This window comes from Hypanus sabinus, chromosome 17 (genome assembly GCF_030144855.1).
Source record: "Hypanus sabinus isolate sHypSab1 chromosome 17, sHypSab1.hap1, whole genome shotgun sequence".
Classification (NCBI taxonomy): domain Eukaryota; kingdom Metazoa; phylum Chordata; class Chondrichthyes; order Myliobatiformes; family Dasyatidae; genus Hypanus; species Hypanus sabinus.
Genome location: NC_082722.1, coordinates 79,608,217 through 79,634,563, shown reverse-complemented (window position 1 = coordinate 79,634,563; position 26,347 = coordinate 79,608,217). Strand labels below are relative to the sequence as shown.

Sequence of the window (26,347 nt, the reverse complement as noted above, 5' to 3'; positions counted from 1 at the left end):
GGCACTATCTCGCTGGCAAAAGGTTCACCTTGCTGACCGACCAGCGCTCAGTTGCGTTCATGATCAGCAACCAACAGCGGGGCAAAATCAAAAATGATAAAATTTTGAGGTGGAGAATAGAACTCTCCACCTACAACTATGACTTCCTGTACTAACCTGGAAGGCTCAATGAGCCCCCTGATGCCCTATCCCGGGGAACATGTGCCAGCGTGCAGCTTGACCGGCTATACACCCTCCATGCAGATCTTTGCCTCCCGGGGGTCACCTGACTTTACCATTTCGTGAAGGCCTGGAACCTGCCGTACTCCCTTGAGGACATCAGGAAGATGACCAGGGACTGTCAAGTCTGCGCTGAGTGCAAACTGCACTTCTACTGTCCTGAAAAGGCACAACTTATCAAGGCCACCCGCCCCTTTGAGCAACTGAGTGTCGACTTTAAGGGCTCCCTTCCCTCCACTGACTGCAATGTCTACTTTCTCAACATAATCGACGAGTACTCGCGGTTCCCCTTTGCCATCCACTGCACCGATATCACTGCCACATCCGTCATAAAAGCCCTGCACCAGCTCTTCACTGTTCGGATATCCCTGCTATATCCACAGTGATAGAGGGTCCTCGTTTATGAGTGACGAGCTGCGCCAGTACCTGCTGGCTAGAGGTATTGCTACTAGTGGGACCATGCGCTATAATCCCCGGGGAAATGGACAGGTGGAGAGGGAGAATGCCACTGTGTGGAAGGCCACACTCTCAGCCCTTAGGTCAAAGGGATTGCTGGTCTCTCGCTGGCAGGACGTCCTCCCTGAGGCACTCCACTCCATCCGCTCCCTGTTATGCACGTCCACCAATGTTACCCCTCACGAGCGACTCTTTTCTTTTCCCAGGAAGTCTCCACTGGGACCACCCTACGGGTTTGGCTGACGTCCCCAGGGCCAGTGCTGCTCCGGAAACATGCGAGGAGCAATAAATACTCCCCGATGGTCGAGAGGGTTCACCTACTTCATGCGAACCCCCAGTATGCCTACGTGGTCTTACCTGATGAGCGGGAGGACACGGTCTCCGTCCGCGACCTGGCGCCCACAGGAGTACCAGACCCCTACCCTGAACACTCCACGGTGATTATGAACCCCATACCCACCGATGTATATACCCACGAGACACCGCGCACAACAAGCCCTACGCAGACTCCTCACGCCACTCCCATACCGGGCGCCACACACATGCATGAGGGATTACTGATGCCTAATGGGCTGGCACCTCAAGTCAGGCCGGAGCCAGCACAACCACCGTCTCCGGTGCAATCACCACCGGTGCTACTTAGATCGCAGCGACAGACTCAACCGCCTGATAGACTTAACCTGTAAATATACTTGTGAGAAACTTCGTCCCATGGGGACTCTCTTTTAAAACAAAGGGGGGGGGTGAATGTGGTGAACTACATATACCTGTCTGGACATGTTCCCCCCTGCTGATTGCTCCTGTGGCTCCTCCCACTGACCCCTGTATAAAGGCGATTGGGGCCACTGCTCCTCCCTCAGTCTCCAGGATGTCGTGGTCTCTTTTGCTGCTAATAAAAGCCTATCATTCACCTCCCATCTCCAAGAGTTATTGATGGTGCATCATGTTCGGATGCTGTTCATAGACTTCAGTTCAGCATTCAACACAATCATCCCTCAGAAACTGATTGGAAAGCTGAGCCTACTGGGTCTGAACACCTCCCTCTGCAACTGGATCTTAGACTTCCTGATTGGGAGATCTCAGTCAGTCCGGATCGGGAGCAGCATCTCCAACACCATCACACTGAGCACAGGGGCCCCCCAGGGTTGTGTGCTCAGTCCACTGCTGTTCACTCCGCTGACCCATGACTGTGCTGCAACACACAGCTCGAACCACATCATCAAGTTCGCCAATGACATGACCACGGTGGGTCTCATCAGCAAGAACAACGAGTCAGCTTACAGAGAGGAGGTGCAGCGGCTAACGGACTGGTGCAGAGCCAACAACCTGTCTCTGAACGTGAACGAAAGAAATGGTTGTTGACTTCAGGAGGGCACGGAGCGACCACTCCTTGCTGAACATCGATGGCTCCTTGGTAGAAATCATTAAGAGCACCAAATTTCTTGGTGTTCACCTGGTGGAGAATCTCACCTGGTCCCTCAACACCAGCTCCATAGCAAAGAAAGCCCAGCAGCGTCTACTTTCTGTGAAGGCTGAGGAAAGTCCATCTCCCACCCCCCATCCTCATCACATTCTACAGAGGTTGTACTGAGAGCATCCTGAGCAGCTGTATCACTGCCTGGTTCAGAAATTGCACCACCTCGGATTGCAAGACCCTGCAGCAGATAGTGAGGTCAGCTGAGAAGATCATCGGGGTCTCTCATCCTGCCATCGCAGACATTTACACTACACGCTGCATCCACAAAGCAAACAGTGTTATGAAGGACCCCACACACCCCTCATACAGACTCTTCTCCCTCCTGCCGCCTGGGAAAAGGCTCCGAAACATCCGGGCTCTCACGACCAGACTGTGTAACAGTTTCTTCCCCCAAGCTATCAGACTCCTCGATACCCAAAGCCTGGACTGACACCTTACTGCCCTATTGTCCTGCTTATTATTTATTGTAATGTCTGCACTGTTTTGTGAACTTTATGCAGTTCTGGGTAGGTCTGTAGTTGTTTTTTCTCTCTCTTTTTTTTACGTAGTTCAGTCTAGTTTTTGTACTGTGTCATGTAACACCATGGTCCTGAAAAATGTTGTCTCATTTTTACTATGCACTGTACCAGCAGTTATGGTCGAAATGACAATAAAAGTGACTTGACCTGATATTGCTTCCATTTCTTGATGATTGACCTAACTGTACTCCAAGGGATATTCTGTGACTTGGAAATTTTCTTGTATCCATCTCCTGAACTGAGCTTTTCAATAACTTTTCACAGAGTTGCTTGGAGTGTTCATGGTGTAGTTATATTAGTAATTAATATAAATCACTTTGTAGAGATCTGTTTTCACCGTAACACACTTTTTCTGTCGCTCAGTGTCAAAAAAGCCAAGTTAATTCCATTGTGATTCAATGTTGTAAAACAATAAAACATGAAAACTTCCAGTGAGGGTGAATACTTCTTATAGGCATTGCGTTACCCTTCAACCATCAGGCTCCTGAAGCAGCATGGATAACCTCACTCACTCAACACTGATTCCACAACCTGTGGACTCACTTTCAAGGACTCTCCAGCTCTTGTTCACAATATTAGTTTTTTAATTAATTATTTTTTTTGTATTTGCACAGACTGTCCTCTTTTGCACTGTGGTTGTGTATAGTTTTTCATTGATTCTATTGTATTTCTTTGTAATGGTGAATGCCTGCAAGGAAACAAATCTCAGGGTAGTGACATATGTGTACTTTTGTAATGTTTACTTTGAACTTTGAATTTGTACTGGGTCTACGTTACATTGCACAACCCGGTTTCGATGTTGCCTGTCTCTGAGGTGTTTTGACATTCTGCCCGTGACCGCACAGGTTTCCTCTGGGTGCCCCCGTTCCCTCCCACATTCCGAAGACATGCGGCTCACAGTTAGTAAGCTGCACGCATGGTATGTTGTCACTGGAGGCATGGGAACTTGCGGGCTGTCCCCGGCACAATTCTTGGGCTGTTGACACAAACCACTCATTTCACTGTATAATTTGATGTTTTGCTGTACATATGAGAAAGAAAGCTAATCTTTAATCTTAATATTTTTCCCCATACACATGTCTGTGGCTGAGAGCTTCCTGCTGGTGGTGAGAGTGAACCTGCCGTTTTCACCCATAAGCACTGAGTTATTTGGAAGGTACGCACCACACGGTTGGTGATTTGGAACATCTCATCCTCAGTCTTGTTCCGGAGACACTGTAGCAGGACCTGGGACTGGGTGTCATTGCAGCCCGCGATCTCAGCGGCTTCCTGTGGAGAACAGACACAAGGTTGGGCTCTACCCTCTTGTCCCAGACAGCAAGACCACAAGATGAGATTCAATCCCAGCCTCCGGCGGTGTCTGTCTGCTAGAGACTCTACCCTGTCTACCTCCCAACACCACTGTCCATCTCTGTCTGTCACCTATCTGTCTCCCTTCCCCCCTCCATCCCCCATCTGTACCCCCTTTCCTCCCCCATTTTCCTCCTCCACCCCATCCCATCCTTCCCCAATCCACCTCCAGTCCTCCCCTTCCCCCCTCCATCCCCCATCTGTACCCCCCATTCCTCCCCCATTTTCCTCCTCCACCCCATCCCATCCTTCCCCAATCCACCTCCAGTCCTTCTCACCTCCCTCCTCCTCCATTCCCTGTCTGTTTCCATCATTCTCCTGTCTATCTCACATCCAGCCTATTTGTCTCATGGCCATCTTCTCTCTTTCCTCTCCATCCCCAACCTTCAGACCCTTACCCCTCCCTTTGTCTCCCCTCCTACCTTTCCTTTTGTCCCTCTCCTGTCTATCCCCAGGCCAGCCCCATCCATCACTATCCATCTCCCCTCACTCCACTGTCCATCCATGACCATCTCCCCATCCCCTGTACATCTTCCTTCCCTCTTCCTTCATCTCCCATCTCTTTCCAAATCCCTTTCCCCATCATCTCCCTGTCCATCTCCCCTCACTCCACTGTCCATCCATGTCACATCTCCCCATCCCCTGCACGTCTTCCTTCATCTCCCACCACTTTCCAAATCCCTTTCCCCATCATCTCCCTGTCCATCTCCTCGCCCTCCTTCTCCATGTGCCGCCCTTCCCTCTATTTGGCGTGTCTGCTTCCCCTCCTTCCCCCCTCTCCTGTCCATCTTCTATCCATCTCTCCTGTCTGTCCCTGCCCATCTCTGTCCATTCCTGTTCAACTCTGATCCTTCCCCAATCATCTCCCCTCCCTCCCCAGTCCATCTCCCATCCATCTCTCCTGACCATCCCTGACCATCTCCCCCATTCATCCCTCCTGTCCATCTCCCCCATTCATTCCTCCTGTCCATCTCCCCCGTTCATCTCTCCCTTCCATCTCCTCATTCATCTCTCCCTTCCATCTCCCCAGTTCATCTCTCCTGCCCATCTCCCCGGTTCATCTCTCCTGCCCATCTCCCCCCAATCTCCCCTGACTATCCTTAACCAATCCTGTCGATCTTCTCTGTCCATCTCCCATCCATCTACTCTGTTCATCTCTCCTATCCATCTCCCCCGTTCATCTCTCCTGTCCATCTCCCCATTCATCTCTCCCTTCCATCTCCCCTATTCATCTCTCCTGTCCATCTCCCCCGTTCATCTCTCCTGTCCATCTCCCCATTCATCTCTCCCTTCCATCTCCCCCGCCCATCTCTCCTGTCCAGCCCTGACCATCTCCATTCCAGCTCTGGCGTTCATCTCTCCTGTCCATCTCCCCCCAATCTCCCCTGTCTATTGTTAACCAATCCTGTCTATCTTCTCTGTCCATCTCCCATCCATCTTCCCTGTTCATCTCTCCTGTCCATCTCCCCCGTTCATCTCTCCTGTCCATTTCCCCTGTTCAGCTCTCCTGCCCATTTCCTCCGTTCAGCTCTCCTGTCCATTTCCCCCGTTCATCTCTCCTGTCCATTTCCCCCATTCATCTCTCCTGTCCAGCCCTGACCATCTCCCTTCCATCTCCCCCGTTCATCTCCTGTGAATCTCCCCTGTTCATCTCTCCTGTCCATCTCCCCCGTTCATCTCTCCTGTCCATCTCCCCTTTCATCTCTCCTGTCCAGCTCCCCATTCATCCCTCCTGTCCATCTCCCCGTTCATCTCTCCTGTCCATCTCCCCGTTCATCTCTCCTGTCCATCTCCCCCGTTCATCTCTCCTGTTCATCTCCCCATTTATCTCTCCCTTCCATCTCCCCCTTTCATCTCTCCTGCCCATCTCTCCTGTCCAGCCCTGAACATCTCCCTTCCATCTCCCACGTTCATCTCTCCTGCCCATCTCTCCTGTCCAGCCCTGACCATCTCCCTTCCATCTCCCCCGTTCATCTCTCCTGTTCATCTCCCCCCAATCTCCCCTGTCTATTGTTAACCAATCCTGTCTATCTTCTCTGTCCATCTCCTATCCATCTTCCCTGTTCATCTCTCCTGTCCATCTCCCCTGTTCATCTCTCCTGTCCATTTCCCCTGTTCATCTCTCCTGCCCATTTCCTCCGTTCATCTCTCCTGTCCATTTCCCCCGTTCATCTCTCCTGACCATCTTCCCATTCATCTCTCCTGTCCATTTCCCCCGTTCATCTCTCCTGTCCATCCCCACCGTTCATCTCTCCTGTCCATCCCCCCCGTTCATCTCTCCTGTCCATCTCCCCGTTCATCTCTCCTGTCCATCTCCCCGTTCATCCCTCCTGTCCATCTCCCCCGTTCATCTCTCGTCCATCTCCCTGTTCATCTCTCCTGTCCATTTCCCCGTTCATCTCTCCTGTCCATTTCCCCCATTCATCTCTCCTGTCCATCCCTGACCATCTCCCTTCCATCTCCCCCGTTCATCTCTCCTGACCATCACCCCTGTTCATCTCTCCTGTCCATCTCCCCCGTTCATCTCTCCTGTCCATCTCCCCGTTCATCTCTCCTGTCCATCTCCCCCCAATCTCCCCTGTCTATCTTCTCTGTCCATCTCCCATCCATCTTCCCTGTTCATCTCTCCTGTCCATCTCCCCCCAATCTCCCCTGTCTATCCTCTCTGTCCATCTCCCATCCATCTCCCCGTTCATCTCTCCTGTCCATTTCCCCGTTCATTTCTCCTGTCCATTCCCCCGTTCATCTCTCCTGTCCATTCCCCCATTCATCTCTCCTGTCCATCTCCCCCGTTCATCTCTCCTGTCCATCTCCCCGTTCATCTCTCCTGTCCATCTCCCCGTTCATCTCTCCTGTCCATTTCCCCCATTCATCTCTCCTGTCCATTTCCCCCATTCATCTCTCCTGTCCATATCCCCATTCATCTATCCTGTCCATTTCCCCATTCATCCCTCCTGTCCATCCCTGACCATCTCTTCCATCTCCCCCGTTCATCTCTCCTGTCCATCTCCCCGTTCATCTCTCTCTTCCATCTCCGCCATTCATCTCTCCTGTCCATCTCCCCCGTTCATCTCTCCTGTCCGTTCATCTCTCCTGTCCATCTCCCCCGTTCATCTCTCCTGTCCATTTCCCCCGTTCATCTCTCCTGTCCATCCCTGACCATCTCCCTTCCATCTCCCCCGTTCATCTCTCTTGTCCATCTCCCCCCAATCTCCCCTGTCTATCCTTAACCAATCCTGTCTATCTTCTCTGTCCATCTCCCATCCATCTTCCCTGTTCATCTCTCCTGTCCATCTCCCCCGTTCATCTCTCCTGTCCATCTCTGACCATCTCCCTTCCATCTCACCTGTTCATCTCTCCTGTCCATCTCCCCCCAATCTCCCCTGTCTATCTTCTCTGTCCATCTCCCTTCCATCTCCCCCATTCATCTCTCCTGTCCATCTCCCCCCAATCTCCCCTGTCTATCTTCTCTGTCCATCTCCCATCCATCTTCCCTGTTCATCTCTCCTGTCCATCTCCCCCCAATCTCCCCTGTCTATCCTCTCTGTCCATCTCCCATCCATCTCCCCCGTTAATCTCTCCTGTCCATTTCCCCGTTCATCTCTCCTGTCCATTCCCCCATTCATCTCTCCTGTCCATTCCCCCATTCATCTCTCCTGTCCATCTCCCCTGTCCATCTCCCCCCAATCTCCCCTGTCTATCTTCTCTGTCCATCTCCCTTCCATCTCCCCCATTCATCTCCCCTGTCCATCTCCCCTGTTCATCTCTCCAGTCCATCTCCCCCCAATCTCCCCTGTCTATCCTTATCCATTCCTGTCTATCTTCTCTGTCCATCTCCCATCCATCTTCCCTGTTCATCTCCCCCAATCTCCCCTGTCTATCTTCTCTGTCCATCTCCCATCCATCTCCCCCGTTCATCTCTCCTGTCCATCTCCCCGTTCATCTCTCCTGTCCATTCCCCCGTTCATCTCTCCTGTCCATCTCCCCTGTTCATCTCTCCTGTCCATCTCCCCTGTCTATCCTTATCCATTCCGGCTATCTTCTCTGTCCATCTCCCATCCATCTTCCCTGTTCATCTCCCCCCAATCTCCCCTGTCTATCTTCTCTGTCCATCTCCCATCCATCTCCCCCGTTCATCTCTCCTGTCCATTCCCCCGTTCATCTCTCCTGTCCATCTCCCCTGTTCATCTCTCCTGTCCATCTCCCCATTCATCTCTCCCTTCCATCTCCCCCGTTCATCTCTCCTGTCCAGCCCTGACCATCTCCCTTCTATCTCCCCCGTTCATCTCTCCTGTCCATCTCCCCCCAATCTCTCCTGTCTATTGTTAACCAATCCTGTCGATCTTCTCTGTCCATCTCCCATCCATCTTCCCTATTCATCTCTCCTGTCCATCTCCCCCGTTCATCTCTCCTGCCCATTTCCTCCTTTCATCTCTCCTGACCATCTCCCCTGTTCATCTCTCCTGTCCATCTCCCCATTCATCTCTCCTGTCCATTTCCCCCATTCATCTCTCCTGTCCATCTCCCCCGTTCATCTCTCCTGCCCATCTCCCCCATTCATCTCTCCTGTCCATCCCTGACCATCTCCCTTCCATCTCCCCTGTTCATCTCTCCTGTCCATCTCCCCTGTTCATCTCTCCTGTCCATCTCCCCGTTCATCTCTCTCTTCCATCTCCCCCGTTCATCTCTCCTGCCCATCTCCCCCATTCATCTCTCCTGTCCATCCCTGACCATCTCCCTTCCATCTCCCCCGTTCATTTCTCCTGACCATCACCCCTGTTCATCTCTCCTGTCCATCTCCCCTGTTCATCTCTCCTGTCCATCTCCCCGTTCATCTCTCCTGTCCATCTCCCCGTTCATCTCTCCTGTCCATTTCCCCCATTCATCTCTCCTGTCCATTTCCCTGTTCATCTCTCCTGTCCATTTCCCTGTTCATCTCTCCTGTCCATCTCCCCATTCATCTCTCCTGTCCATTTCCCCCATTCATCCCTCCTGTCCATCCCTGACCATCTCCCTTCCATCTCCCCCGTTCATCTCTCCTGTCCATCTCCCCGTTCATCTCTCCTGTCCATTCCCCCGTTCATCTCTCCTGTCCATCTCCCCTGTTCATCTCTCCTGTCCATCTCCCCCCAATCTCCCCTGTCTATCCTCTCTGTCCATCTCCCATCCATCTTCCCTGTTCATCTCTCCTGTCCATCTCCCCCCAATCTCCCCTGTCTATCCTCTCTGTCCATCTCCCATCCATCTCCCCCGTTCATCTCTCCTGTCCATTTCCCCGTTCATCTCTCCTGTCCATTCCCCTGTTCATCTCTCCTGTCCATTCCCCCATTCATCTCTCCTGTCCATCTCCCCTGTTCATCTCTCCTGTCCATCTCCCCCCAATCTCCCCTGTCTATCCTTATCCATTCCTGTCTATCTTCTCTGTCCATCTCCCATCCATCTTCCCTGTTCATCTCCCCCAAACTCCCCTGTCTATCTTCTCTGTCCATCTCCCATGCATCTCCCCCGTTCATCTCTCCTGTCCATCTCCCCGTTCATCTCTCCTGTCCATTCCCCCGTTCATCTCTCCTGTCCATCTCCCCTGTTCATCTCTCCTGTCCATCTCCCCTGTCTATCCTTATCCATTCCTGTCTATCTTCTCTGTCCATCTCCCATCCATCTTCCCTGTTCATCTCTCCTGTCCATCTCCCCCGTTCATCTCTCCTGTCCATCTCCCCATTCATCTCTCCCTTCCATCTCCCCCGTTCATCTCTCCTGTCCCCCATTCATCTCTCCTGTGCATCCCTGACCATCTCCCTTCCATCTCCCCCATTCAGCTCTCCTGCCCATTTCCTCCGTTCATCTCTCCTGTCCATTTCCCCCGTTCATCTCTCCTGTCCAGCTCCCCATTCATCCCTCCTGTCCATCTCCCCGTTCATCTCTCCTGTCCATCTCCCCGTTCATCTCTCCTGTCCATCTCCCCCGTTCATCTCTCCTGTTCATCTCCCCATTCATCTCTCCCTTCCATCTCCCCCTTTCATCTCTCCTGCTCATCTCTCCTGTCCAGCCCTGACCATCTCCCTTCCATCTCCCCCGTTCATCTCTCCTGCCCATCTCTCCTGTCCAGCCCTGACCATCTCCCTTCCATCTCCCCCGTTCATCTCTCCTGTTCATCTCCCCCCAATCTCCCCTGTCTATTGTTAACCAATCCTGTCTATCTTCTCTGTCCATCTCCCATCCATCTTCCCTGTTCATCTCTCCTGTCCATCTCCCCTGTTCATCTCTCCTGTCCATTTCCCCTGTTCATCTCTCCTGCCCATTTCCTCCGTTCATCTCTCCTGTCCATTTCCCCCGTTCATCTCTCCTGACCATCTTCCCATTCATCTCTCCTGTCCATTTCCCCCGTTCATCTCTCCTGTCCATCCCCACCGTTCATCTCTCCTGTCCATCCCCCCCGTTCATCTCTCCTGTCCATCTCCCCGTTCATCTCTCCTGTCCATCTCCCCGTTCATCCCTCCTGTCCATCTCCCCCGTTCATCTCTCGTCCATCTCCCTGTTCATCTCTCCTGTCCATTTCCCTGTTCATCTCTCCTGTCCATTTCCCCCATTCATCTCTCCTGTCCATCCCTGACCATCTCCCTTCCATCTCCCCCGTTCATCTCTCCTGTTCATCTCCCCATTCATCTCTCCCTTCCATCTCCCCCTTTCATCTCTCCTGCCCATCTCTCCTGTCCAGCCCTGACCATCTCCCTTCCATCTCCCCCGTTCATCTCTCCTGCCCATCTCTCCTGTCCAGCCCTGACCATCTCCCTTCCATCTCCCCCGTTCATCTCTCCTGTTCATCTCCCCCCAATCTCCCCTGTCTATTGTTAACCAATCCTGTCTATCTTCTCTGTCCATCTCCCATCCATCTTCCCTGTTCATCTCTCCTGTCCATCTCCCCTGTTCATCTCTCCTGTCCATTTCCCCTGTTCATCTCTCCTGCCCATTTCCTCCGTTCATCTCTCCTGTCCATTTCCCCCGTTCATCTCTCCTGACCATCTTCCCATTCATCTCTCCTGTCCATCCCCACCGTTCATCTCTCCTGTCCATCCCCCCCGTTCATCTCTCCTGTCCATCTCCCCGTTCATCTCTCCTGTCCATCTCCCCTTTCATCTCTCCTGTCCAGCTCCCCATTCATCCCTCCTGTCCATCTCCCCGTTCATCTCTCCTGTCCATCTCCCCGTTCATCTCTCCTGTCCATCTCCCCCGTTCATCTCTCCTGTTCATCTCCCCATTCATCTCTCCCTTCCATCTCCCCCTTTCATCTCTCCTGCCCATCTCTCCTGTCCAGCCCTGACCATCTCCCTTCCATCTCCCCCGTTCATCTCTCCTGCCCATCTCTCCTGTCCAGCCCTGACCATCTCCCTTCCATCTCCCCCGTTCATCTCTCCTGTTCATCTCCCCCCAATCTCCCCTGTCTATTGTTAACCAATCCTGTCTATCTTCTCTGTCCATCTCCCATCCATCTTCCCTGTTCATCTCTCCTGTCCATCTCCCCTGTTCATCTCTCCTGTCCATTTCCCCTGTTCATCTCTCCTGCCCATTTCCTCCGTTCATCTCTCCTGTCCATTTCCCCCGTTCATCTCTCCTGACCATCTTCCCATTCATCTCTCCTGTCCATTTCCCCCGTTCATCTCTCCTGTCCATCCCCACCGTTCATCTCTCCTGTCCATCCCCCCCGTTCATCTCTCCTGTCCATCTCCCCGTTCATCTCTCCTGTCCATCTCCCCGTTCATCCCTCCTGTCCATCTCCCCCGTTCATCTCTCCTGTCCATCTCCCCTGTTCATCTCTCCTGTCCATCTCCCCCCAATCTCCCCTGTCTATCCTTATCCATTCCTGTCTATCTTCTCTGTCCATCTCCCATCCATCTTCCCTGTTCATCTCCCCCAAACTCCCCTGTCTATCTTCTCTGTCCATCTCCCATGCATCTCCCCCGTTCATCTCTCCTGTCCATCTCCCCGTTCATCTCTCCTGTCCATTCCCCCGTTCATCTCTCCTGTCCATCTCCCCTGTTCATCTCTCCTGTCCATCTCCCCTGTCTATCCTTATCCATTCCTGTCTATCTTCTCTGTCCATCTCCCATCCATCTTCCCTGTTCATCTCTCCTGTCCATCTCCCCCGTTCATCTCTCCTGTCCATCTCCCCATTCATCTCTCCCTTCCATCTCCCCCGTTCATCTCTCCTGTCCCCCATTCATCTCTCCTGTGCATCCCTGACCATCTCCCTTCCATCTCCCCCATTCAGCTCTCCTGCCCATTTCCTCCGTTCATCTCTCCTGTCCATTTCCCCCGTTCATCTCTCCTGTCCATTTCCCCCATTCATCTCTCCTGTCCATCTCCCCTTTCATCTCTCCTGTCCAGCTCCCCATTCATCCCTCCTGTCCATCTCCCCGTTCATCTCTCCTGTCCATCTCCCCGTTCATCTCTCCTGTCCATCTCCCCCGTTCATCTCTCCTGTTCATCTCCCCATTCATCTCTCCCTTCCATCTCCCCCTTTCATCTCTCCTGCCCATCTCTCCTGTCCAGCCCTGACCATCTCCCTTCCATCTCCCCCGTTCATCTCTCCTGCCCATCTCTCCTGTCCAGCCCTGACCATCTCCCTTCCATCTCCCCCGTTCATCTCTCCTGTTCATCTCCCCCCAATCTCCCCTGTCTATTGTTAACCAATCCTGTCTATCTTCTCTGTCCATCTCCCATCCATCTTCCCTGTTCATCTCTCCTGTCCATCTCCCCTGTTCATCTCTCCTGTCCATTTCCCCTGTTCATCTCTCCTGCCCATTTCCTCCGTTCATCTCTCCTGTCCATTTCCCCCGTTCATCTCTCCTGACCATCTTCCCATTCATCTCTCCTGTCCATTTCCCCCGTTCATCTCTCCTGTCCATCCCCACCGTTCATCTCTCCTGTCCATCCCCCCCGTTCATCTCTCCTGTCCATCTCCCCGTTCATCTCTCCTGTCCATCTCCCCGTTCATCCCTCCTGTCCATCTCCCCCGTTCATCTCTCGTCCATCTCCCTGTTCATCTCTCCTGTCCATTTCCCTGTTCATCTCTCCTGTCCATTTCCCCCATTCATCTCTCCTGTCCATCCCTGACCATCTCCCTTCCATCTCCCCCGTTCATCTCTCCTGACCATCACCCCTGTTCATCTCTCCTGTCCATCTCCCCCGTTCATCTCTCCTGTCCATCTCCCCGTTCATCTCTCCTGTCCATCTCCCCCCAATCTCCCCTGTCTATCTTCTCTGTCCATCTCCCATCCATCTTCCCTGTTCATCTCTCCTGTCCATCTCCCCCCAATCTCCCCTGTCTATCCTCTCTGTCCATCTCCCATCCATCTCCCCGTTCATCTCTCCTGTCCATTTCCCCGTTCATCTCTCCTGTCCATTCCCCCGTTCATCTCTCCTGTCCATTCCCCCATTCATCTCTCCTGTCCATCTCCCCCGTTCATCTCTCCTGTCCATCTCCCCGTTCATCTCTCCTGTCCATCTCCCCGTTCATCTCTCCTGTCCATTTCCCCCGTTCATCTCTCCTGTCCATTTCCCCCATTCATCTCTCCTGTCCATATCCCCATTCATCTATCCTGTCCATTTCCCCATTCATCCCTCCTGTCCATCCCTGACCATCTCTTCCATCTCCCCTGTTCACCTCTCCTGTCCATCTCCCCGTTCATCTCTCTCTTCCATCTCCCCCATTCATCTCTCCTGTCCATCTCCCCCGTTCATCTCTCCTGTCCATCTCCCCCGTTCATCTCTCCTGTCCATTTCCCCCGTTCATCTCTCCTGTCCATCCCTGACCATCTCCCTTCCATCTCCCCCGTTCATCTCTCCTGTCCATCTCCCCCGTTCATCTCTCCTGTCCATTTCCCCCGTTCATCTCTCCTGTCCATCCCTGACCATCTCCCTTCCATCTCCCCCGTTCATCTCTCTTGTCCATCTCCCCCCAATCTCCCCTGTCTATCCTTAACCAATCCTGTCTATCTTCTCTGTCCATCTCCCATCCATCTTCCCTGTTCATCTCTCCTGTCCATCTCCCCCGTTCATCTCTCCTGTCCATCTCTGACCATCTCCCTTCCATCTCACCTGTTCATCTCTCCTGTCCATCTCCCCCCAATCTCCCCTGTCTATCTTCTCTGTCCATCTCCCTTCCATCTCCCCCATTCATCTCTCCTGTCCATCTCCCCCCAATCTCCCCTGTCTATCTTCTCTGTCCATCTCCCATCCATCTTCCCTGTTCATCTCTCCTGTCCATCTCCCCCCAATCTCCCCTGTCTATCCTCTCTGTCCATCTCCCATCCATCTCCCCCGTTAATCTCTCCTGTCCATTTCCCCGTTCATCTCTCCTGTCCATTCCCCCATTCATCTCTCCTGTCCATTCCCCCATTCATCTCTCCTGTCCATCTCCCCTGTTCATCTCTCCTGTCCATCTCCCCCCAATCTCCCCTGTCTATCTTCTCTGTCCATCTCCCTTCCATCTCCCCCATTCATCTCTCCTGTCCATCTCCCCTGTTCATCTCTCCAGTCCATCTCCCCCCAATCTCCCCTGTCTATCCTTATCCATTCCTGTCTATCTTCTCTGTCCATCTCCCATCCATCTTCCCTGTTCATCTCCCCCAATCTCCCCTGTCTATCTTCTCTGTCCATCTCCCATCCATCTCCCCCGTTCATCTCTCCTGTCCATCTCCCCGTTCATCTCTCCTGTCCATTCCCCCGTTCATCTCTCCTGTCCATCTCCCCTGTTCATCTCTCCTGTCCATCTCCCCGTCTATCCTTATCCATTCCTGTCTATCTTCTCTGTCCATCTCCCATCCATCTTCCCTGTTCATCTCTCCTGTCCATCTCCCCCGTTCATCTCTCCTGTCCATCTCCCCATTCATCTCTCCCTTCCATCTCCCCCGTTCATCTCTCCTGTCCAGCCCTGACCATCTCCCTTCTATCTCCCCCGTTCATCTCTCCTGTCCATCTCCCCCCAATCTCTCCTGTCTATTGTTAACCAATCCTGTCGATCTTCTCTGTCCATCTCCCATCCATCTTCCCTATTCATCTCTCCTGTCCATCTCCCCCGTTCATCTCTCCTGCCCATTTCCTCCTTTCATCTCTCCTGACCATCTCCCCTGTTCATCTCTCCTGTCCATCTCCCCATTCATCTCTCCTGTCCATTTCCCCCATTCATCTCTCCTGTCCATCTCCCCCGTTCATCTCTCCTGCCCATCTCCCCCATTCATCTCTCCTGTCCATCCCTGACCATCTCCCTTCCATCTCCCCTGTTCATCTCTTCTGTCCATCTCCCCTGTTCATCTCTCCTGTCCATCTCCCCGTTCATCTCTCTCTTCCATCTCCCCCGTTCATCTCTCCTGCCCATCTCCCCCATTCATCTCTCCTGTCCATCCCTGACCATCTCCCCCGTTCATTTCTCCTGACCATCACCCCTGTTCATCTCTCCTGTCCATCTCCCCTGTTCATCTCTCCTGTCCATCTCCCCGTTCATCTCTCTTGTCCATCTCCCCGTTCATCTCTCCTGTCCATTTCCCCCATTCATCTCTCCTGTCCATTTCCCTGTTCATCTCTCCTGTCCATTTCCCTGTTCATCTCTCCTGTCCATTTCTCCCCATTCATCTCTCCTGTCCATTTCTCCCATTCATCCCTCCTGTCCATCCCTGACCATCTCCCTTCCATCTCCCCCATTCATCTCTCCTGTCCATTCCCCCGTTCATCTCTCCTGTCCATCTCCCCTGTTCATCTCTCCTGTCCATCTCCCCCCAATCTCCCCTGTCTATCCTTATCCATTCCTGTCTATCTTCTCTGTCCATCTCCCATCCATCTTCCCTGTTCATCTCTCCTGTCCATCTCCCCCCAATCTCCCCTGTCTATCCTCTCTGTCCATCTCCCATCCATCTCCCCCGTTCATCTCTCCTGTCCATTTCCCCGTTCATCTCTCCTGTCCATTCCCCTGTTCATCTCTCCTGTCCATTCCCCCATTCATCTCTCCTGTCCATCTCCCCTGTTCATCTCTCCTGTCCATCTCCCCCCAATCTCCCCTGTCTATCCTTATCCATTCCTGTCTATCTTCTCTGTCCATCTCCCATCCATCTTCCCTGTTCATCTCCCCCAATCTCCCCTGTCTATCTTCTCTGTCCATCTCCCATCCATCTCCCCCGTTCATCTCTCCTGTCCATCTCCCCGTTCATCTCTCCTGTCCATTCCCCCGTTCATCTCTCCTGTCCATCTCCCCTGTTCATCTCTCCTGTCCATCTCCCCTGTCTATCCTTATCCATTCCTGTCTATCTTCTCTGTCCATCTCCCATCCATCTTCCCTGTTCATCTCTCCTGTCCATCTCCCCCGTTCATCTCTCCTGTCCATCTCCCCATTCATCTCTCCCTTCCATCTCCCCCGTTCATCTCTCCTGTCCCCCATTCATCTCTCCTGTGCATCCCTGACCATCTCCCTTCCATCTCCCCCATTCATCTCTCCTGTCCATCTCCCCTTTTCATCTCTCCTGTCCATCTCTCCCGTTCATCTCTCCTGTCCATCTCCCCGTTCATCTCTCTCTTCCATCTTCCCCGTTCATCTCTCCTGTCCATCTCCCCCGTTCATCTCTCCTGTCCATCTCCCCCTTCATCTCTCCTGTCCATCTCCCCGTTCATCTCTCCTATCCATTTCCCCCATTCATCTCTCCTGTCCATCCCTGATCATCTCCCTTCCATCTCCCCGTTCATCTCTCTTGTCCATCTCCCCCCAATCTCCCCTGTCTATCCTTAACCAATCCTGTCTATCTTCTCTGTCCATCTCCTATCCATCTTCCCTGTTCATCTCTCCCTTCCATCTCCCCCATTCATCTCTCCTGTCCATCTCCCCCCAATCTCCCCTGTCTATCTTTTCTGTCCATCTCCCATCCATCTCCCCCGTTCATCTCTCCTGTCCATCTCCCCGTTCATCTCTCCTGTCCATTCCCCCCGTTCATCTCTCCTGTCCATCTCCCCATTCATCTCTCCTGTCCATCTCCCCGTTCATCTCTCTCTTCCAACTCCCCCGTTCATCTCTCCTGTCCGTCTCCCCCATTCATCTCTCCTGTCCATCTCCCTCCAATCTCCCCTGTCTATCTTCTCTGTCCATCTCCCATCCATCTTCCCTGTTCATCTCTGCTGTCCATCTCCCCTGTCTATCTTCTCTGTCCATCTCCCATCCATCTCCCCCGTTCATCTCTCCTGTCCATCTCCCCGTTCATCTCTCCTGTCCATTCCCCCCGTTCATCTCTCCTGTCCATCTCTCCATTCATCTCTCCTGTCCATCTCCCCCGTTCATCCCTCCTGTCCATCTCCCCGTTCATCTCTCCTGTCCATCTCCCCGTTCATCCCTCCTGTCCATCTCCCCCATTCATCTCTCCTGTCCATCTCCCCCATTCATCTCTCCTGTCCATCTCCCTCCAATCTCCCCTGTCTACCTTCTCTGTCCATCTCCCATCCATCTTCCCTGTTCATCTCTGCTGTCCATCTCCCCCCAATCTCCCCTGTCTATCTTCTCTGTCCATCTCCCATCCATCTCCCCCGTTCATCTCTCCTGTCCATCTCCCCGTTCATCTCTCCTGTCCATTCCCCCATTCATCTCTCCTGTCCATCTCCCCTGTTCATCTCTCCTGTCTAACTCCCCCCAATCTCCCCTGTCTATCCTTATCCATTCCTGTCTATCTTCTCTGTCCATCTCCCATCCATCTTCCCTGTCCGCTCTTTTCCATCTTCCCACCTTCTCCCATCTATCCCTGTCCATTCACTACATCATCTCCTGTCTCTGGCTAGTGTAGTTGTGGTTAGGTGCCTGGGCTGTGACATTTCATCTCCCTTTCTCTTTCAGCTTACAAGGTGACCCTTTGGTCTGCTGAGTCTGTGCTGACTCAATCCCCTCCACTGCCTGTATTTCTCTCACACCCTCTTGCACTTAGGGGGCCAGATAACCCCAGTTCAGACTGCTCCCAATGCTCACACTCTCCCTCCACAACCTGGTGACTGACTAGTACACTAACCAGGGCAATAGAGCTTTTGGCATATCGACCTTCATAAATCTGAGTATTCTGTACAGGAGTTGGATGTTATGTTGAAATTGTATATTACATCGGTGAGGCCTAACTTGGAGTATTGTTTGCAGTTCTGGTCACATGCTTACAGGAAAGACGTCAATAAGATTGAAAAAGTGCAGAGAAAATTTTCCAGGATTTTGCTGGGACTTGAGGACCTGAGTTACTCATTCCTCAACCCTCAGCAGCTGCATCACTGCCTGGTGTTCACCTGGCGGAGAATCTCACCTAGTCCCTCAACACCAGCTCCATAGCAAAGAAAGCCCAGCAGCTTCTCTACTTTCTGCGAAGGCTGAGGAGAGTCCATCTCCCACCCCCCACCCATCCTCACCACATTCTACAGGGGTTGTATTGAGAGCATCCTGAGGTCAGCTGAGAAGATCATCGGGGTCTCTCTTCCCGCCGTCACGGGCATTTACACCACACGTTGCATCCGCAAAGCAAACAGCATTATGAAGGACCCCATGCACCCCTCATAAAAACTCTTCTCCCTCCTCCTGTCTGGAAAAAGGCTCCGAAGCATTCGGGCTCTCACGACCAGACTATATAACAGTTTCTTCCCCCAAACTATCAGACTCCTCAATACCCAGAGCCTGGACTGACACCAACTTACTGCCCTCTACTGTCACTATTGTCTTGCTGATTATTTATTGAAATCCCTGCTCTGTTTTGTGCACTTTATGCAGTCCTGGGCAGGCCTGTAGTCTAGTGTGGTATTTGTGTTGTTTTACATAGTACAGTGTAGTTTTTATATTGTTTCATGTCCTGAAAAACATTGTCTCATTTTTACTGTGTACTGTACCAGCAGTTATGGTTGAAATGACAGTAAAAAGTGACCTGACTTGACTTGCTGGGAAAGGATGAAAAGGTTGGGGCTTTATCTCCTGGATGTAGGAGAATGAGGTGGGATTTGACAGAGGTATACAAAATTATAAGGGGTTTAGATTGGGTAAATGTAAGCAGGCTTTTTCCACTCAGGTTGTTTGAGACTAAAAGTAGAGGTCAAGGGTGAAAGGTGAAACACTTGAGGGGAATTTTTCACTCTCAGGTGGTGACTGTGTGGAACGAGCTGACGGCAGAAGTGGTGGATGTGGCTTTGGTCGCAACATTTAAGAGAAGTTTAAATAAGTACATGGATGTGAGGAGTATGGAGGGTTATGGTCCAGTGCAGGTTAATGGGACTAGGCAGAGTAACCGTTTAGCATGGCCTAGATGGGCTGAAGGGCCTCCTGTGCTGTAGTGCTCTGTGACTCTAAACAGGTCCTAATGTGAGCTTCTAAAACCCAGAGCCAGGTTTCACCTGAGGTGAAAAATCTACCCATGGTGAGCCCTGCCTGAAGCAAGCCCGCTGGCTGGTGAAGACACTCACGTGTACCAGCTGGGTTGGTAGCGGAGGTAACACGCCTGGCATCAGTGCACTCCCACTCTGTAAAATGGCCTTGTGGAACAGGTTGGCAGAGAGCGGAGACAGTGCCTGGAGAAAGAGGAGATGGGAATGAACCAGGCCCAGGCTGGGGATCCGTACTCCCAGCAGATCTGGTCAGCTACTTATAGCAAAGATATGAACAAGACTGAAAGAGGGCAGAGGAAATTTACCAGGATGTTGCCAGGCCTTAACGACATGAGTTATGGGGAAAGGCTGAGTAGGTTCAGATTTGAATCCCTGGAATGCAGGAGATTAAGAGAGATTTGATAGGGAGACTGCATAGTGAACTATAAGGGGTGTAGACCATATGACAAAGGAGTAGAATGATGGCATTTTGGCCCATTGAGTCTCCATTCCATTGTGGCTCATTTATTATACCTTTCAAACCCATTCTCCTTCCTTCTCCCTTTGACATCCTGACTAATCAGGAACCTGCTTTCAATATACCCAATGACTTGGCCTCCACAGCCGTCTGTGGCAATGAATTCCACAGATTCTCCACGTTTGGCAAAAGAAATTCCTCCTTGATTCTCTGCATTTGGAGTATTGTGAGCAGTTTTAGGCCCCATATCCAAGAAAGGATGTGCTGGCATTGGAGGAGGTCCAGAGGAGATTCATAAGAACAACCCCAGGAATGAAAGGGTTACCCTATGAGGAGTGTTTGAAGACTCTGGGCCTCTACTCACTGGAGTTTGGAAGAATGAGGGGCTTTCATGTTGAAACCTATTGAATATTGATAGGTTTAGAAAGTGTGAACATTGAGACTGTGTTTCCTACAGTGGGGAGTCTAGGACCAGAGGGCACAGCCTCAGAGTAGACTGTTGTGGAGAGGACATTTCCTACAGTGGGGAGTCTAGGACCAGAGGGCACAGCCTCAGAGTACAGGGACACCCCTTTAGAACAGAGATGAGGAGGAATTTCTTTAGGCAGAGGGTGGTGAATCTGTGGAATTCTTTGCCACTGACATCTGTGTGGAGGCCAAGTCATTGGGCGTATTTAAAGTGTTAGTTGATAGGATATCAAAGGTTACAGGGACAAGGCAGGAGAATGGGGTTGAGAGGAAAAATAAATCAGCTGCGATGGGATGGCAGAGCAGACACAATGGGCCGAATAGCCCACTTCTGCTCCCATCTCCTAACTCTGCTAGGGTTGGCCATGGAAACGAGTAGATTGCATGCTGCTCTCACTGAGCTGAGGGTCTGGGACTGGGAATGGGAGGAGATCCACTTTGGTGAGTATCCTGAGGCTGGAATACCATTGCAGCAAGGATGACAGTGGTCGGAGAATAAAGACCTGTGCTTGGGATTGGGAGGGCAACAATTGTATTCGGGAACAACCAGAGCGGGAGTTGGTCCTGGGGCAGGATGGAGGCCAGAATGTGGTGGGTTGCATGACTGGAACGGTCGGGAGGGAACGGAGAGAGTTTGGATATTGGGAGGGGGGTTGCTGTGGGTTTGAGTAGGGGTAAAGTGAGATGGGGAGGGATCTGGAATTGTTGTTAAAAGATGGGATGGGGTGGGGAGGGGTGAGGATGTGTGGGATGGGGAGGGTGAGGGAGTGGGATGGGGAGGGGTGAGGGGGATGGGGAGGGGTGAGGGAGTGTGGGGAGGGGTGAGGATGTGTGGGGAGGGGTGAGGGAGTGTGGGGATGGGTGTGGGAGGGGTGAGGGAGTGTGGGGGGGGGTGAGGGAGTGGGATGGGGAGGGGTGCGGGAGTGTGGGGATGGGTGTGGGAGGGGTGAGGGAGTGTGGGGGGGGGTGAGGGAGTGGGATGGGGAGGGGTGAGGGAGTGTGGGGAGGGGTGAGGGAGTGTGGGGAGGGGTGCGGGAGTGTGGGGATGGGTGTGGGAGGGGTGAGGGAGTGTGGGGGGGGGTGAAGGAGTGGGATGGGGAGGGGTGAGGGAGTGTGGGGAGGGGTGAGGAAGTGTGGGGAGGGGTGCGGGAGTGTGGGGATGGGTGTGGGAGGGGTGAGGGAGTGTGGGGGGGGTGAGGGAGTGGGATGGGGAGGGGTGAGGGAGTGTGGGGAGGGGTGAGAGAGTGTGGGGAGGGGTGAGGGTGGGGTGGGGAGGGGGTGAGGGAGTGTAGGATGGGGAGGGGTGAGGGAGTGTGGGGAGGGGTGAGGGTGGGGTGGGGAGGGGTGAGGGAGTGTAGGATGGGGAGGGGTGAGGGAGTGTGGGGAGGGGTGAGGGTGGGGTGGGGAGGGGTGAGGGGGTGTGGGTAGGGGTGAGGGAGTGTGGGGGGTGAGGGGGTGTGGGTAGGGGTGAGGGAGTGTGGGGGGATGAGGGAGTGTGGGGAGGGGTGAGGATGTGTGGGGAGGGGTGAGGGAGTGGGATGGGGAGGGGTGAGGGTGTGGGGAGGGGTGAGGGAGTGTAGCATGGGGAGGGGTGAGGGTGTGTGGGGGGTGAGGGGGTGTGGGGAGGGGTGAGGGTGGGGGGTGAGGGGTGAGGGAGTGTGGGGGGTGAGGGAGTGTGGGGAGGGGTGAGGATGTGTGGGGAGGGGTGAGGATGTGTGGGGAGGGGTGAGGATATGTGGGAAGGGGTGAGGGAGTGTGGGGTGGGGAGGGGTGAGGATGTGTGGGGAGGGGTGAGGATGTGTGTGGAGGGGTGAGGATATGTGGGAAGGGGTGAGGGAGTGTGGGGTGGGGAGGGGTGAGGATGTGTGGGGAGGGGTGAGGATGTGTGGGGAGGGGTGAGGGAGTGTGGGGAGGGGTGAGGATGTGTGGGGAGGGGAGGGGTGAGGATGTGTGGGGAGGGGTGAGTGTAGGATGGTGAGGGGTGAGGGAGTGTAGGATGGTGAGGGGTGAGGGTGTGTGGGGGGGGTGAGGATGTGTGGGGAGGGGTGAGGATGTGTGGGGAGCGGTGAGGGAGTGTGGGGAGGGGTGCGGATGTGCGGGGAGCGGTGAGGGAGTGTGGGAGTGTGGGGAGGGGTGAGGGAGTGTAGGATGGTGAGTGTGTGTGGGGTGGGGTGAGGGAGTGTGGGGAGGGGTGAGGGAGTGGGATGGGGAGGGGTGAGGGAGTGTGGGGAGGGGTGAGGGAGTGTGGGGAGGGTGAGGGAGTGGGATGGGGAGGGGTGAGGGGGAGTGGGGAGGGGTGAGGGAGTGTGGGGAGGGGTGAGGATGTGTGGGGAGGGGTGAGGATGTGTGGGGAGGGGTGAGGGAGTGTGGGGAGGGGTGAGGGAGTGTGGGGAGGGGTGTGGGAGTGTGGGGATGGGTGTGGGAGGGGTGAGGGAGTGGGATGGGGAGGGGTGAGGGAGTGTGGGGGGATGAGGGAGTGTGGGGAGGGGTGAGGATGTGTGGGGAGGGGTGAGGAAGTGTAGGATGGGGAGGGGTGAGGGTGTGTGGGGGGGTGAGGATGTGTGGGGAGGGGTGAGGGTGGGGGGTGAGGGGTGAGGGAGTGTGGGGGGTGAGGGAGTGTGGGGAGGGGTGAGGATGTGTGGGGAGGGGTGAGGATGTGTGGGGAGGGGTGAGGATATGTGGGAAGGGGTGAGGGAGTGTGGGGTGGGGAGGGGTGAGGATGTGTGGGGAGGGGTGAGGATGTGTGGGGAGGGGTGAGGATATGTGGGAAGGGGTGAGGGAGTGTGGGGTGGGGAGGGGTGAGGATGTGTGGGGAGGGGTGAGGATGTGTGGGGAGGGGTGAGGGAGTGTGGGGAGGGGTGAGGATGTGTGGGGAGGGGAGGGGTGAGGATGTGTGGGGAGGGGTGAGTGTAGGATGGTGAGGGGTGAGGGAGTGTAGGATGGTGAGGGGTGAGGGTGTGTGGGGGGGTGAGGATGTGTGGGGAGGGGTGAGGATGTGTGGGGAGCGGTGAGGGAGTGTGGGGAGGGGTGCGGATGTGCGGGGAGGGGTGTGGGAGTGTGGGGAGGGGTGAGGGAGTGTAGGATGGTGAGTGTGTGTGGGGGTGGGGTGAGGGAGTGTGGGGAGGGGTGAGGGAGTGGGATGGGGAGGGGTGAGGGAGTGTGGGGAGGGGTGAGGGAGTGTGGGGAGGGTGAGGGAGTGGGATGGGGAGGGGTGAGGGGGAATGGGGAGGGGTGAGGGAGTGTGGGGAGGGGTGAGGATGTGTGGGGAGGGGTGAGGATGTGTGGGGAGGGGTGAGGGAGTGTGGGGAGGGGTGAGGGAGTGTGGGGAGGGGTGTGGGAGTGTGGGGATGGGTGTGGGAGGGGTGAGGGAGTGGGATGGGGAGGGGTGAGGGAGTGTGGGGGGATGAGGGAGTGTGGGTAGGGGTGAGGATGTGTGGGGAGGGGTGAGGAAGTGTAGGATGGGGAGGGGTGAGGGAGTGTAGGATGGGGAGGGGTGAGGGAGTGTAGGATGGGGAGGGGTGAGGGAGTGTGGGGAGGGGTGCGGGAGTGTGGGGATGGGTGTGGGAGGGGTGAGTGTGGGGAGGGGTGAGGAAGTGTAGGATGGGGAGGGGTGAAGGAGTGTAGGATGGGGAGGGGTGAGGGAGTGTGGGGTGGGGAGGGGTGAGGGAGTGTAGGATGGGGAGGGGTGAGGGAGTGTGGGGGTGAGGGGGTGTGGGTAGGGGTGAGGGAGTGTGGGGGGATGAGGGAGTGTGGGGAGGGGTGAGGATGTGTGGGGAGGGGTGAGGGAGTGTGGGGAGGGTGAGGGAGTGGGATGGGGAGGGGTGAGGGGGAATGGGGAGGGGTGAGGGAGTGTGGGGAGGGGTGAGGATGTGTGGGGAGGGGTGAGGATGTGTGGGGAGGGGTGAGGGAGTGTGGGGAGGGGTGAGGGAGTGTGGGGAGGGGTGTGGGAGTGTGGGGATGGGTGCGGGAGGGGTGAGGGAGTGGGATGGGGAGGGGTGAGGGAGTGTGGGGGGATGAGGGAGTGTGGGGAGGGGTGAGGATGTGTGGGGAGGGGTGAGGAAGTGTAGGATGGGGAGGGGTGAGGGAGTGTAGGATGGGGAGGGGTGAGGGAGTGTAGGATGGGGAGGGGTGAGGGAGTGTGGGGAGGGGTGCGGGAGTGTGGGGATGGGTGTGGAGGGGTGAGGGAGTGGGATGGGGAGGGGTGAGTGTGGGGAGGGTGAGGAGTGTAGGATGGGAGGGGTGAAGGAGTGTAGGTGGGAGGGGGTGAGGGGTGTGGGGAGGGGTGAGGGAGTGTGGGGTGGGGAGGGGTGAGGGAGTGTAGGATGGGGAGGGGTGAGGGAGTGTGGGGGTGAGGGGGGTGTGGGTAGGGTGGAGGGAGTGTGGGGGATGAGGGAGTGTGGGAGGGGTGAGGGTGTGTGGGGAGGGGTGAGGGAGTGTGGATGGGGTGGGGTGAGGGAGTGTGGGGGTGGGAGGGGGTGAGGGAGTGTGGGGGAGGGGTGAGGATGTGTGGGGAGGGGGTGAGGGGGTGTAGAGTGGGTAGGGGTGAGGGTGGGGGGGTGAGGGGGTGTGGGAGGGGTGAGGGAGTGTGGGGGGGTGAGGGAGTGTAGGGATGGGAGGGAGTGTGGGGTGGGGTGAGGGAGTGTAGGTGGGGAGGGAGTGTGGGGAGGGGGTGGAGGGAGTGTAGGATGGGAGGGAGTGTGGGGAGGGGGGGGAGTGTGGGGATGGGGAGGGGTGAGGGGAGTGTGGGGTGGGGAGGGGTGAGGATGTGTGGGGAGGGGTGGTGGGGGAGGGGTGAGGGAGTGTGGGGAGGGGTGAGGGAGTGTGGGATGGGGAGGGAGTGTGGGATGGGGAGGGGTGAGGGAGTGTGGGATGGGGAGGGGTGAGGGAGTGTGGGGTGGGAGGGGTGAGGATGTGTGGGGAGGGGGTGTGGGGAGGGGGTGAGGGAGTGTGGGGAGGGGTGAGGGAGTATGGGATGGGGAGGGAGTGTGGGATGGGGAGGGAGCATGGGGAGGGGTGAGAGAGCGTGGAGAGGGGGTGAGGGGTGTGTAGGATGGGAGGGAGTGTGGGGAGGGGTGAGGGAGTGTAGGATGGGAGGGAGTGTGGGGGAGGGGTGAGTGAGTGTAGGATGGGGAGGGGGTGAGGGTGGGGAGGGGTGAGGGAGTGTGGGGGAGGGGTGAGGGAGTGTAGGATGGGGGAGGGGGTGAGGAAGTGTGGGAGTGTGGGGTGGGGAGGGGTGAGGGAATGTAGGATGGGGAGGTGTGAGGGAGTGTGGGATGAGAGGGGAGTGGGGGGAGGGTGAGGGACTGTGGGGGAGGGGTGAGGGTGTGTAGGATGGGAGGGAGTGTGGGGAGGGGTGAGGGAGGGTAGGGATGGGAGGGGTGAAGGAGTGTGGGTGTTGTGGGGTGGGAGGGGTGAGGGAGTGTGGATGGGGAGGGGTGGAGGGAGTGTGGGATGGGTGAGGGAGTGTGGGGGTGAGGGGGTGTGGGGAGGGGTGAGGGGAATGTGGGGAGGGTGAGGGAGTGTAGGATGGGAGGGAGTGTGGGGAGTGGTGAGGGAGTGTAGGATGGGGGGTGAGGGAGTGTGGGGAGGGGTGAGGGGTGTGGGGGGAGGGGGTGTGGGGGAGTGTAGGATGGGGAGGGGTGTGTGGGAGTGTGGGGGTGGGGAGGGGTGAGGGAGTGTAGGATGGGGAGGGGTTGAGGGAGTGTGGGGATGGGTGAGGGAGTGTGGGGGGTGAGGGGGTGTGGGGAGGGGTGGGTGGAGGTGGGTGGGGGGGGGGGTGAGGGAGTGTGGGATGGGGAGGGGTGAGGGAGTGTGGGGTGGGGATGGTGCCAACCCCCCACGGTTCACAAGGCGCTGGGCGGGAGACGTGTGGAAACATGACTGCGGGGGAGGCGATGGTAGCAGTGACTGGTCCTTACGTGCAGGGAGACGCTGAGACCTGCCAACAGACTCTCCGAACAGTGTGACCTGCCGGGGGTCGCCCCCAAACTGCCCGATGTTCCTCTGCACACCCACTGCAGAGCTGCCACT

At 55.3% G+C, this 26,347-nt stretch overlaps 1 protein-coding gene across 6 annotated transcripts in view; it reads right to left on the bottom strand.

Moving 5' to 3' along the window:
• Window positions 1-26,347, bottom strand: part of LOC132407063 (carboxylesterase 5A-like) — an 82,246-nt gene that overhangs the window by 36,314 nt on the left and 19,585 nt on the right. For all 6 annotated transcript variants that reach the window (XR_009516367.1, XR_009516366.1, XM_059993315.1 and 3 more), the window contains exons 6-7: window positions 19,471-19,575; window positions 3,835-3,939 (exon numbers count right to left, since the gene is read on the bottom strand). Coding sequence is in view for 4 of the 6 variants with exons in the window: in XM_059993315.1 (XP_059849298.1) it covers window positions 3,835-3,939; window positions 19,471-19,575 (210 nt within the window). In the remaining 2 variants the exon portion in view is untranslated. The remainder of the gene's footprint in view (window positions 1-3,834; window positions 3,940-19,470; window positions 19,576-26,347) is intronic.